The 13168-nt window shown below is 44.1% G+C and overlaps 1 protein-coding gene across 1 annotated transcript in view; it reads right to left on the reverse strand.

Annotated features, from left to right (window-relative positions):
• LOC127854240 (uncharacterized) overlaps positions 1–12708 on the reverse strand; it is a 22686-nt gene extending 9978 nt beyond the window's left edge. Inside the window, exons 1-2 of the mRNA XM_052389257.1 lie at positions 12672–12708; positions 1668–4726 (exon numbers count right to left, since the gene is read on the reverse strand). Of these exons, the coding sequence (XP_052245217.1) occupies positions 2150–4129 (1980 nt within the window). The 5' untranslated portion in view covers positions 4130–4726; positions 12672–12708 and the 3' untranslated portion in view covers positions 1668–2149. The remainder of the gene's footprint in view (positions 1–1667; positions 4727–12671) is intronic.
• Positions 12709–13168: the final 460 nt, after the last annotated feature.

Consider the following 13168-nt stretch of genomic DNA (forward strand, 5'->3'; position numbering starts at 1 on the left):
AGGTCGACACGATATTCTCTCGACGCTCAATACGACGCGCGACAAATCTGTCGACAGTCAAGATTTTCTGCGATTTTTTTTTCTAAAACCCAGCGTGATATGCGACACTCAAAATTTTGACTGTCGATTGATTTGTCGTGCGTCGAGAGAGCGTCGAGAGAATGTCGCTTGAATGTCGTTTGTCGACCTCGAAGGTCGTCACGCGACACTCAACTTGGCCCTATCCGGATTCCGTAACAATCGGCAATGATAGTCTGTATTGCATAACTATCCAATCTGAACAAATATTTAGTGTTTACATCACGAAACGTAATGAATCCAGTTTCACTTTCGGTTTGGTTGGTTTTGTAAACCTTTTGGATAGTAAATATGGAAAGCCAAAGGGGACCCCCGCTAAAATACATATACTTATATAGTAAATATCGGGGTTTTTCATTTTTCGCGGAACTTTCACTTTCCGCGAAAAACCAATGCATGGCCATAAAACGCTACATACAAATCGAAATCTAAATAGCGCGGAACTTTCATATATTTTCAGTCGGAACATATATCTTTCAACCCTGTAGAAAAAGCGGGCTTAATTAATCGCGCGGAACCTTAATATTATCTACTCTGTACAAATAGTAGCGTATAAAATCGCGCGGAGATTGTAGAATGCTATTTTAAGAAGACTATTAAAGAGAGAAGATCCAGTAAATACCAGATCCAAAAAGCGCGGAACACAAATATCGTCCGCGAAAATTAAGCATTGAATTACTTTACAAATCTCGGGTTGTTAGGTGTTAGAATCCCTAGTTATCCGAAAATTTTGATTGGATCCGATACTTAGAAATAACCAATCAGAAACGTTCTAACAAATGCAACACAATCAGTAAGTATAACGTTTCAAGATGGCGGAGCGAATTGCATGGTTACTGTTTCTACTCGATGGATTTGCAGATAATTCGGAAATAGATCAGATTGGGATCAATAACTATATTGCATACGATTATTTACACGTATTACCAGGTTGGTATTTGTACATATTTAATAGTGTGTAAAACTATCCGATAATATGCATAATGTTGACAATTGTTAATTAAATGAGCCGCGTTCTGAGAAAACTGGGCTTAATGCATGCGCATAAAGTGTCGTCCCAGATGAGCCTGTGCAGTCCGCACATGCTAATCAGGGATGACACTTTCCGCTTTAATGGTATTTTTAGTTTCAAGAAAGTCCCTCCTTACCGAAAATCAAGTTTAGGCGGAAAGTGTCATCCCTGATTAGCCTGTGCGGACCGCACAGGCTAATCTGGGATGACACTTTACTCACATGCATTAAGCCCAGTTTTCTCAGAAGCCGACTCAAATAATAACTTATTGTAATGTTATGTACTTGTGTCTTGTATAATAAAATTTTGTTCAATTGAACGTCAATATATTAATAATAAAGTAAACCTAGTGGTATTATAACTATTACACTGTAGAAACAGGCCAGGGCTTGGGATATACCTATTCCTGAGGACACGTCTTGCTTCGTCTAGTGCTGGATCGTAAGAGACCGTGAAAAGCAATTTGTATACCCCACTTCCGCAAGAGTGAGGGTAAAACCCGTACTTACCATACCCGCCCGTACCGTACTGGATACGTCACAACACTCCCCCCAACTTTATGAAAAAAGGACCTTACCAAGACTGGGGGTTATCTGCATGAGGGGGTCAGCAACTACAAGTCGCTCCACAGAGATGGTCCCTCTACCAGATGCGGGTTTCTCACAAGTACTGCTTTTCACTACCTTAGTCCGTGGTCAGGATTTTCCCAATTAGAGCTCTTAGCCCTACTTCTGGCCGTCTTCTTGGTCGCAACTGCTTGGATTTTGTTGCTTTTTCAGTCATGAGCCACAGACCCAATGACTGCTACTTTACTGGATTGGATAAATACCCAGCGAGTTATAAACCCAGCTGGAAACCAATAGATGAAGTGTTTTCTTGGAGAAGGCTTAATTCTTCAAACTGTCAGTATCCGGCGAGTTATAAACCCAGCTGGAAACCAATAGATGAAGTGTTTTCTTGGAGAAGGCTTAATTCTTCACACTGTAAGTATCCGGCGAGTTATAAACCCAGCTGGAACCCGCTAAATGAGGACCAGTGAGCTTAAAGCCTGACTGACCTCTACTGGGACTGGTACAGATGTTTCCCATTGGCCACGGAGATTTCCAACACATGTTCCACAGTAGTTCCTCGAAGTGCTGCCACCGCCTCGGCCACTGTGGATATCTGGCTGGGTGACGATACTCTGGATCCAGGTGCTGGAAAATAAGGAGCATCCGTCTCCAGGAGAAGGCGACTATCTTCGACATTTTGTAGTGCCGCGATCTGGTCCGGAGAGAATGTCCTCACCTTGTTAGTGAACCCAAAGTATGTCCCTAGGAACCTCTCTAGCCACCGATCCTGGACATACCTGTTGCCAGTGAAGCAATGCAGATGTATCGGATGATGCATCCGCACATACCTCTTCAGGACATGGAGGAGCAAGAGAAACGCTTCTGTACCGCAATCCCCCTCCATTCCACGGCAGTGAATCACTAGCACATGTCTATCTTCCAAGAACGGTAACATCTTCTCCAACATCTCGACTTGATATGCCCAGTACTTCATGGGCTCTGAGTGATCAAGTCCAACCTCCCCAAAAACCGCCACGCGAGGATTCGCTAACAGGTTCTGGAACCTTCCCACTGCCTGATTAACCCGAACAACGCTATAACGCGCATGACGTGGATGGATACCCACCCCAACGGAGATGTATTGCGGCAAATCACGCAGGTGCTGATCCGTCGGGTAGGTTTCTGGGTCACAGTAGATAGAGACGCCCCCTACAAGGGATGTTCGCCTACTCTCCTCTACCGGAACTGCATCCATCATGTCCTGCATTCCCCCTTGCTGAAGTTGTAACCTGTACAGTGTCCTGTCAAGGTGGTAATGGGCGTCAAACGCTTCAGGATACTTAGGCTGGATTGGTATGGCCTCGGCAACCGGCTGTGCATCTTCAGGGGCCTGGAAGTTAAGTACCCAATAGGCCCTCTCTTCCTCTGATAAACTAGCTGCAAGGAGTAACAAGACCTTCCAGTGCAGTAGCGCACCAACAGAGTTGCACGGTACCAAGGTAACTTTCTCTGGAATAGGCTCATGAAGGAATTTACAAAACTCCTTCATAGCTGCCTCCTGCCGCTCCGAGATTGATGTGTTGTCCAGTGTGCTCAGCATCTTCTGCACCACAACAAACGCCACCAACTCATCCAGCGTAACTGGTTTACCTAAAAGCCATCTTCCCGCCTGACTAAGTGCACTCCTCCTCCCTCTGAGTAATCGCTCATCAGTAGAATCCAGCGTTTCGCTGAATATGGAAGGGATGTGCACAATAAAAGCATGGGCTTTTAAATACTTCGCCCTCTCCATACAACCCGGCACCCAGCATGTCTTTTCCATCCCGCGATTCCTACGTTTCTTCTCCCCCTCCCGGCGCTCTTCAGCCTTCTCTTTGGCGTGGGCAAGGAGATCGCAGGTCTTAACCCTTTTAAGCACTGGCATGGAATTTACCAACTCTTCTCCCTTTCCTACCGGAAAATTCCTTTTCAAAATCCCCACTGGGTACTCCGGGTTTTTTATCTTTACTGTACGAGCAGGCTCCACATCCCGATGACTATAAATCTTCGGACGTGAGTCCGCCCACTGGACCCGATGAGGCCGATCCTCAGAAGAGCTATAAGCCCCTTCTGACCTTGCACCTGTCTGGAGTGATGTCCGTACAGAGTACTCCGGGTTCTTCATCGGTACATGGCGAACGGGCTCCTCCACATCGCGACGACTATAAGTCTTCGGACGCGCACCCGCCGACTGAAATCGAGACCGGTCCTCAGAAGAGCTAGAAGCCCCTTCTGAACTTGCCACTTGCACTTTCTCTTTCTGGAGAGTTGACATTCTTGAAACATCCAGGGTGGAGCTACAAGCCCTCACCGCTGTTGTGTCCTGCAATTCAGAAGTACGGTCCTTGGGTGGACTACCAGTCACAACCGTGCCGTCAACTTCCATGGACTGGGCCTCCGTAGGGAGATCCGCGGTCGGACTACAAGTCACCACCGTTTCCTCTTCCATGGGCTTGGCCTCCGTACTTGTGGGAGCTTTCCTTATTTCAGGAGTATGAGAGGCAGATTTCAGGAGTCGAGGCGACCTACGAGGACTTCCTGCTGTACTGTTACTGTTAACGGGTGAGGCCAACAACTTTTCCTCATCCAAATCCTCATAGTCCAAGACTTCATCCTCCCCCGGTGCCTGTAACAATTCTGCTACTTTTGGGTATCGGATATCCCTCTGTCCCCTAGTTGGATCATATTCCTGCTGTTTGGGTGGAGGTAATGATGGGAGCTTCCATACGTGAGAACTTATCCAATCACGGCCGACCAGCTGGTACGTCTCTAGTGACTGTGCAGTTTCCTTCAGCCAAGCGGTGTTAGGCTTTACGTTCCGCCGTCCAGGCTTGTTTGACTGTTATTTCACCAGAGCTACCATCCGGCTGACCACTCCCAATAAAAGCTCCACTTCCTTTTTTTCCCCACAACAACTTGGACACAATGCCAGTTTCTTGACAAACTCTCCTGCCGGTCTATACACCTGACCACGACTAAGGTAGTCTTCAGCTACCAACAGAAAATCTTTAGTAGATTTAGCTGATGCCATATCTGCTGATAGAATCTGAAACAGAAATTCTAAATTAGCATCTTAACATTTTTGTTTACAGGCCCTGCACTTGTATTTATCTATTTCAAGCGCCTCTGTCGCCGTTACATTGACACATGATCCATGATACCACTCCTCACAGAAATCACACTGAATCATGAATCTACCGCTATACGGCTTCCTGCAAACACAGTACTCTTTATTATCCACTTCACTTTCTTGTTCTGGAGTTCCGGATGTCTCTCCCCTTTTAATTTTGGCAATCCATTCTGGGAGACTCCGATCTCTACATGGCATCATCCTATCGTGGTTTACTATCGATACAGAATTGCGCAAACGTACCTCATACAGGTAAGCCGACAACTTCTTAACGATAACCGCTGGGCACATTTTACGAGCCTTGCCCTTCAGAGTTGTAGTATCTAAAAGATATATTACATCTCCTTCTGAATATGGGCGCTGTAAGATCCGTAGATCATAATAGTGCTTCATGCGTTTCTGAGAAGTCCCCAATGTGGACCTAGCTGACGCATGAGCTTCTTTCATGGTTTTAACAAAATCTGCCACGTAAGTTTCACAATCCTCATGTTTATCATGCACATTTGGAAACATGAGTTGTGCTGGGGTAGTAACTTCTCGGCCCAACATGAGCATATTTGGGGTAAAACCAGTACTCCTGTTAACTGAGGCTCTAATTGCTCCAGCTATCTGTTGCACATGCAGATCCCATTTCATTTGAGATTTCCCCAAAAAACACCTCACAGCATCCATCAATGTCCTGTTAAAGCGTTCCACTTGTCCATTTGCAGAAGGCCTATAAGGTGTAGTTCTTGCCTTATGGATATGAAGTGCTTTACACAATGCTTCAAACAGTTTACTTTCGAAATTACGCCCCTGATCAGAGAACAACTGTAAAGGGAACCCAAATCGAGAGAAAAACTCGTCGACTGCTGCCCGAACAGTTATTTCCGCTTTCTGTGAGGGTAATGGTATGCATTCCACCCATTTCGTGAATTGATCTACCATCATCAGGCAGTGTTCATTTCCTCGCTTGGTCTTGGGTAATGGGCCAATGAAATCAATGTGCACTCTCTCCATCGGGGCTCCAGCCTGATACATAGTAATTGGGACCCTCCCGTAGTGAGGGTTCTTCTTATTCTTATTGCACACGGGACAGGTTAGCACAAAGGTTTCAGTGTCCTTGGACAATCTTACCCAAAAGAACTTTTCCTTCGACTTTGCTTTAGTTCTAGCCACACCTTGATGACCTGATGATGGTATATCGTGATGCCACACCAACGTTTGTTCTTGAAGGCTGTTGGGTACCACTAGTTCCAGATCTTTACTGCTCAGTTTCTGTTTAAACAACACACCATCCGATAACTGGAACAGTTCTTTATTCACCCAGTAGTACTTGGCTTCTGGACTGGCGAGGAATAAAATTCCTTCATCAGGCTCTTTGCCCTTTAACAGCCACTCGATAATAATGGTCAAATCTTTATCCTTACTCTGCTAAACCTGTAGTTCTTCCAGGGTAAAACCCCAACACGTAGGTATTTCTGCAGTACTTTCTTGCATCACCTTTACATTACACACTTTAATGCACTGATCACTCACGTTGATGATATCAAAATGAGCCTCACTCAATCCTAAATCCTCATTATGGACTAAACCATTGTCATTTACTTGCGCACTGAAACTGGAACTTGTACTTGATACAGTTTCCACCAAAACCTTCTTCACCTGGTTATTTGTGAAATTTGACAAATTAACTGCATCATCCACATTTTCAGTGAAACTACCCCATTGCTCATCCGCACGTTTGCAGTAATGACAACCCCCACATGGCAAGTGCTCTGGACGAATACCCGCTACGTAAAACGAACAGGGAACCAGATCATCAGGCCTTCGGGATAAACTGTCTGCATTGCCGTGTTTCTTACCCGGCCGATGTTGAATAACCATGTGGTATTGGGACAACTCTTTAATCCATCTAGCCAACTGTCCTTGGGGATCCTTGAACTTCAGTAACCACGTCAGACTGGAATGATCTGTTCGCACTGTAAACATTTGCCCCAGCAAATAATACCGAAAATGACTGGTAAATCTTACAATGCTCAATAGTTCCTTTCGGGTTGTGCAATACTTTCGCTGTTCTGGGGTTAAAGACAGACTGCTATAAGCAATAACTCTTTCTTCCCCGTTTTGCAACTGGATAAGTTCAGCACCAATGGCCACGTCTGAAGCATCTGTATCCAAAATAAATGGATCTTTACTGTTTGGAAGGCTCAATACTGGCGGATGAGTAAGTGCCTTCTTTAATGCCTCAAAAGACTCTTGTTCTTCCTCATTCCACCGAAATTTATTCTTTCCTGTTAAATTGTATAAAGGTTGAGCCAATTGTGCAAAGTCCTTAACAAATGAACGATGGTAATTAGCCAATCCAAGGAACCTTTCTACATCTTTCGATGAAACTGGAACGGGCCACTCCGCAACTGTCTGTATATCTTTTGAGGTCATCTTCAGCTGGTTACTGGTAACTGTCCGGCCCAAAAACTCCACTTCCCGTTGAAAGAGAATACATTTCCGGGGCTTCAACTTTAAACCGTGTTGTCTGAATCGACGTAAAGTGTCTATCAAGTTTCTCAAATGACTATCAAAATCTTGACCTAGGACCAGGACATCATCTAGGAACGCAAGCACCGTCTTCCATGTCAGCCCACGCAACACCAGGTTGATAACCCGGGAAAATGTGGCGGGAGAATTGCTCATTCCAAAACCCATACGCACATGTTCAAACAACCCATATTTGGTCACAAACGCAGTCTTCTTTCGATCTTCAGGATTGACCAGAACCTGCCAATAAGCGGAATTTGCATCCAATTTTGAAAACCACAGGTTTCCCGCAAGGGTGTCTAGGCAATCCTCAATCAACGGTAATGGAAATGTATCTTTAATAGTCACATCATTCAAGGCTCTGTAGTCGATACACCACCGGACCGAACCATCTCTTTTCCGTATGAGAACTGGTGATGACGGCCAATCAGAAACAGACTCTTGAATAACGCCTGCATCTAGCATTTTTCTTAAATGCCCTTCTTCCTCATTTATAAAACAAGCCGGTGTTCGTCTCATGCGCTGCATAATTGGCTTTGCATCTCCGGTATCGATTTTGTGGTCGATTCCCGTAAAAGTTCCCAAATCGAAATCATCTTGTGCAAAGACATCTTGATATTCCGATAAGCATGCATACAATTTCTGGCTTTGTTCTTCATTGAGGCATGTAATGGATGACTCATAAAGGCCTTTAAGATGTTCTGGAAGGCTAGTTTTAGATTTCCCATCTGTTTCTGGTGTTGGGAGCTGATAACAAGATGTCTTCATCTCCCCTAACTGGTTCTCACTTACTGCGGAGACATTTAAACCTGAGTTACTATAAGAAACATCAGGTTCCTGTGACCCTTCAAGGTATCTAAATACCTCACAAGCCATTGCAATCAACGTGTTCTTCCTCAATGTTGCAAAAGTCTCTTTAACATTGATGAAACACACCAATGGATCCATGTTGGCTGCCATAACTGTCCTTGGCATCAGAACTTTAAGTGTCCCCAACGATTCGACAACGTAGTCACTGGGCATGGGTGCATCTAACGTACAAGGCAAGCGTACCACCGAATAAGGTGGCACCACCACTCTCTTTTTCAGCATCACTCTAGCCACCGTCGGCTTCCCTTCTTTGAAACTAGAGCTAACTGGTATTCTTTCCCCATCCAGTATCAACGTGTCTGATTGCATATCTAACAATACTCCTAGATGATGCAAAATGTCATGCCCTAAAAGCATTTCATCGACGATTGGAGCCACATAAATCCTTTATTTGAAGCAACGGCTGCCCAATTTCATACTTATAGGTGCTGTTATGAACCCTTTAAGAGCCGTTTCTGCGTCAGCCATCTGCATTACTACATCTTGGACCTTTTTCGGAGCTTTCTTCAACTTATCATACATTCTTGAAGAAAGAATCGTAATTTCTGCCCCCGAATCCAACTTTGCATTCAGTAATAAATCACCAACCGTGATTTGCACTACAGAAGAACCTGCCTGTACCCGGCATATTTTTATTGAGTCACTTGGCCCTCCGGAGCTTGTCCCCTGCTCAGTGGACTCCTTATCTTTACCGTCATCGCTTTGACTCAAACTGGACTGTACTTCCTGTTGACTCACTGGATCCTTCTGCATTTGCTCTTTCCGTGTAGGCGAGCCACAGGCCCCACCTACAGGAATTCTTACTGAAACTGGCGGAGTATACTGTGAGCTATTCGAACTACTCCCCTCCTCAGCCTGTTTTGGTACTTCTAACATGTTTGGCGAGTCAAAGACCCTACCGCATGAATCTGTAACAGCTGATTGATTCACTTGTGGTCCACAGTTAACTGGTCGTTTAGGAACATCAACGCTCTTTATACTTTGATGTTGTTGGTGTTTTTGCTGAGATATCATCTGTTGGGATTTCTTGAAAACCTTTGGCGAGTCACAGACCCTGCCATTAGAAGTCGCCCCTATCTCTCTCTTCCCAACCGACCTTTCTGGTAGACCATCAGTCTTCACTTTTGTGGGCTCGGACGTGTGGTCTTCCCGTCCAGCCCCTTGTCGTTTAAACGTTCGGGCTTATATCCTTTTTTCTTCAACAATTCCTGAAATTGTATACAATCTCTCTTCCGGTGACCCATCCTTCCACAGTGAAAACATGGCCCCCATCTTTGTGGCTTCCCACCAGGCTGTGTCTCCTTTACCCCGGCTGAAGGCCCCCATCTTTGTGGCTTCCAACCAGGCTGTGTCTCTCTTACCACGGCTGAAGGCGGGGCAATGTTCATTTTCTTGGCAAATTCTTTCAAAGCAGATGCTATAAGCTCTTCTGTCTTTGCTTCTGAAGATGCCTGCACCACGTTTACTGAAACGTCTTCTCGGCCCCGTCTGTTCTTTTTGCCATCTACAGCCAGCGATATGTATTGGTGCTGTTTAACCAGGTCGAGAGCTTCTTCCATGCTTAAAGGATTTTCTAAACAAGCATGCTTGGCTGCCTCTCTGTCATTACAACCCTGGCAAAACCGGGAAATCGCTTCTAACCGCATATGGTCTTCTGGAAGGTCCGTAAACGCTGGTGTGGCTAAAGTAAAAACACGGTCAGCCCAGTCTTCCAGCGACTCCTCATGCCCTTGAACAGCCTGACGGAACTTAGCTTTCGATGTCTCACGAAGTTCCTTGGTACCGAAACGAGACTCCAAGGACTTCATTAAACGACGAAATGAATAGCGTTCATTTTCTGTTGTAGTAATAGTGAAGAAGTCAAGAGCCTTGCCCTCTAAACTCCACAACAGATAATCTTTACATTCGTCTTCCGACCAATTCATCACCCTTTGAAAACTTTCAAACTTTCGCTTAAAGGATAGCCAACTGGTTTTCCCATCATAACGCAACGCCTTCGGATGTTTTCGAGGATCACCCTGTCTTCGAGAGCTACGTTTGTGAGAATAACCTCTTTCTTTATGTGACCTTGACCTCGATTCGGAGTCTGAGCTTGATGACCGACGTGAATGTGCCCTTCTTGTGTTCCTTTTACTTTTCATGTGTACTGAGGGACATCTACGTGGTATTACACTTCCATCTGAATCAGAACTGGACGACGATCTATGCACATTTACTTTTTGACTTCTTGATTGTCGTCCGTTTGTCCTGGGTGTAACTGTCGATCGGTTTTTAGATGATAATAATGGAGAACTATAAGTCCTTCCATTATCTTTGCTTCCATCTCTTGTTGTTGACTTCCGGTGCTCTTTGTCGCTATAAGTCTTAGACTTCCGAATACTACGTGAAGACCTTCTTTTATCTTCTGGTGACTGTGATCCACTGGATGATGGTGATATAAAAGACCTACCACCTGCAATTGTTCTTTTCCTACTTCCGGTTGTCCGTTTCCGGTTACGTGAAAATTCTCTTCTGTCTTCCTGTGACCTTGACCTACTGAAAGATGGTGATCTAGAAGACCAACCACCTGCAGTACTTTTGCGTGCACTTCCGGTTGTCCGCTTCCGGTTGCGTGAAGAACCTTTTCTGTCTTCTGGTGACCTTGACCTACTGTGGGATGGTGATCGATACAACCTACCCCCTGCAGTAGTTTTACTTGCACTTCCGGTTGTCCCCTTCCGGTGGCTTTTAGACTCTCTGCTGTCACTTGATGAATGTGATCTACTTGGAGATGGTATTCTATAAGACCTACCACCTGCAGTATTTTTACTTTCACTTCCGGTTGTCCGCTTCTGTGGTCCACCCGCATCACTTTGTTCACTGTCCCGATGTTTTCTAGAACTAGGTGTTGGGTACTGTTCAGCACTGCGAGAGCTAGACTTCCCTAATTTCCCATATTCATGGTCCGATGACTCCTCCTTACCAATGGATTTCCGTGTCTTTGAGACCTGTAAACTTGTCCGAACCGGAGAACATGAGCTGGTTCTTGAACTACCCGTACACGAACGTTGACCCTGGTCATCTTCAAACTTCACAGGACTGTAATGACGAACCATTGGTTTAGTCTGTGTCAACAAACCAGGCCATGATACCTTACTGTATGGCGGATTCGCCCACGAGGACATTATTGGGGCAGTCGTGGTTATCCATGACGACTGTGTGTATAATACCGATAGTCTTGTACTCGTAGACGCAGGTATGGGGTTCAAGCGCACAGGACATGAAGGGAGTGCTGCAGCCATTGCATTCAGATCTTCATGCATAGACCAGCCTTCAAAATCCATCAAATTTCGAGATGCAGGCTTTGGCTCAGAAAAGTCCAACATGGCTAACACTTCTGACGTCATCTTGCCTCGCAAGGCTAAATGCAGCACTTCTTTGGTGACGTACCCATACGAAGAGCTCAATTCCACAATAAGGGTAGCAGTTTTCTCACCGACTCCCGGAATTTGCATAAATTCTAGCACCGATGCCGTATTCACGTTGATAGACATTTTTATTGAAGAAACAAGTGCAGGGCCAATTAAATGTAACCAACACACAAAAACAATGTTACTACTGTTTTATTTATTGAACTACCAAACCAAAATATTCAATAGAGTGTAAATTACTTTAATTGCAATAAAAAATTAATATTACCCAAACAATGTTTTTTTAAGAAAGGATACGTAAAAGGATATTAGGATGTAGGACTTCACAGCCTCCGGTCACCTTTACGGACACTAAGGTTTTTACCTTTGCACTATCAGTCACCAATACTCTGACCAAGCGTGAATATAAGACACAGCTTGACAATTAAATGGTTTGCTAGACCTCACAAATACACTGACCAAGCGTGACTATAAGACACAGCTTGAAAATTAAACGGTTTGCTAGACAGACTAAGACCTCACAAATACACTGACCAAGCGTGACTATAAGACACAGCTTGAAAATTAAACGGTTTGCTAGACAGACTAAGACCTCACAAATACACTGACCAAGCGTGACTATAAGACACAGCTTGACAGTTAAATGGTTTCAGCGTGACTAAAAGACACAGCTTAAACAAATAGACCAAATATTTAACTATCTTGGCTTTACTTATTTCTCTACAATTTTCCCAACACTGTCCCTTTAATACTGTTGACAGACTCCCTGGCTACTTAAATCCGTGTAATTAATTAATTAATTACACCGATACTCCTTACTACAGTGTTAAACCTTAACCCCCAACTTGAAACTGCTGTACAATCAACTAATTATTTTCAAACCCACAATTTCCCCACCCACTTTTCAAAACGTACCTAACCGGATGTTCTGGAAAAAAAGTGAAAAATAATTATTAAAACCGACTGTACACAGTAACTTCCAATTGTACCTCGTCGCCAATAAAGTAAACCTAGTGGTATTATAACTATTACACTGTAGAAACAGGCCAGGGCTTGGGATATACCTATTCCTGAGGACACGTCTTGCTTCGTCTAGTGCTGGATCGTAAGAGACCGTTAAAAGCAATTTGTATACCCCACTTCCGCAAGAGTGAGGGTAAAACCCGTACTTACCATACCCGCCCGTACCGTACTGGATACGTCACAACAGTAAATTTATTTTTGTTTTCAACATATTAATTAAAATAAGGTATTGTTTCGAATCCGTTTTTAGTTTCGTTATAGCTGACATAGATTAAAACATTTTGTCATAAGTTAATAAATAAAATTATTAGTTTATTTTTTTATATCTTATTTATAAATTTTGTAGGTGTGTGTTGCCCATAATGGTTGAAGATATGCCAAACAAATTGTGCCACTCTATACAGACAGATAACAGGTCTCAATTTCGACTTTAAAGGTCAACATATAACTGATATCAGGTTTGTCAGCTATTGGTTTGTATTATTCTTATCCACATTGCAGCAAGAATAACTGGATAGCTTAACTTTTCAATAGCTAT

This window comes from Dreissena polymorpha, chromosome 12 (assembly GCF_020536995.1).
Source record: "Dreissena polymorpha isolate Duluth1 chromosome 12, UMN_Dpol_1.0, whole genome shotgun sequence".
Classification (NCBI taxonomy): domain Eukaryota; kingdom Metazoa; phylum Mollusca; class Bivalvia; order Myida; family Dreissenidae; genus Dreissena; species Dreissena polymorpha.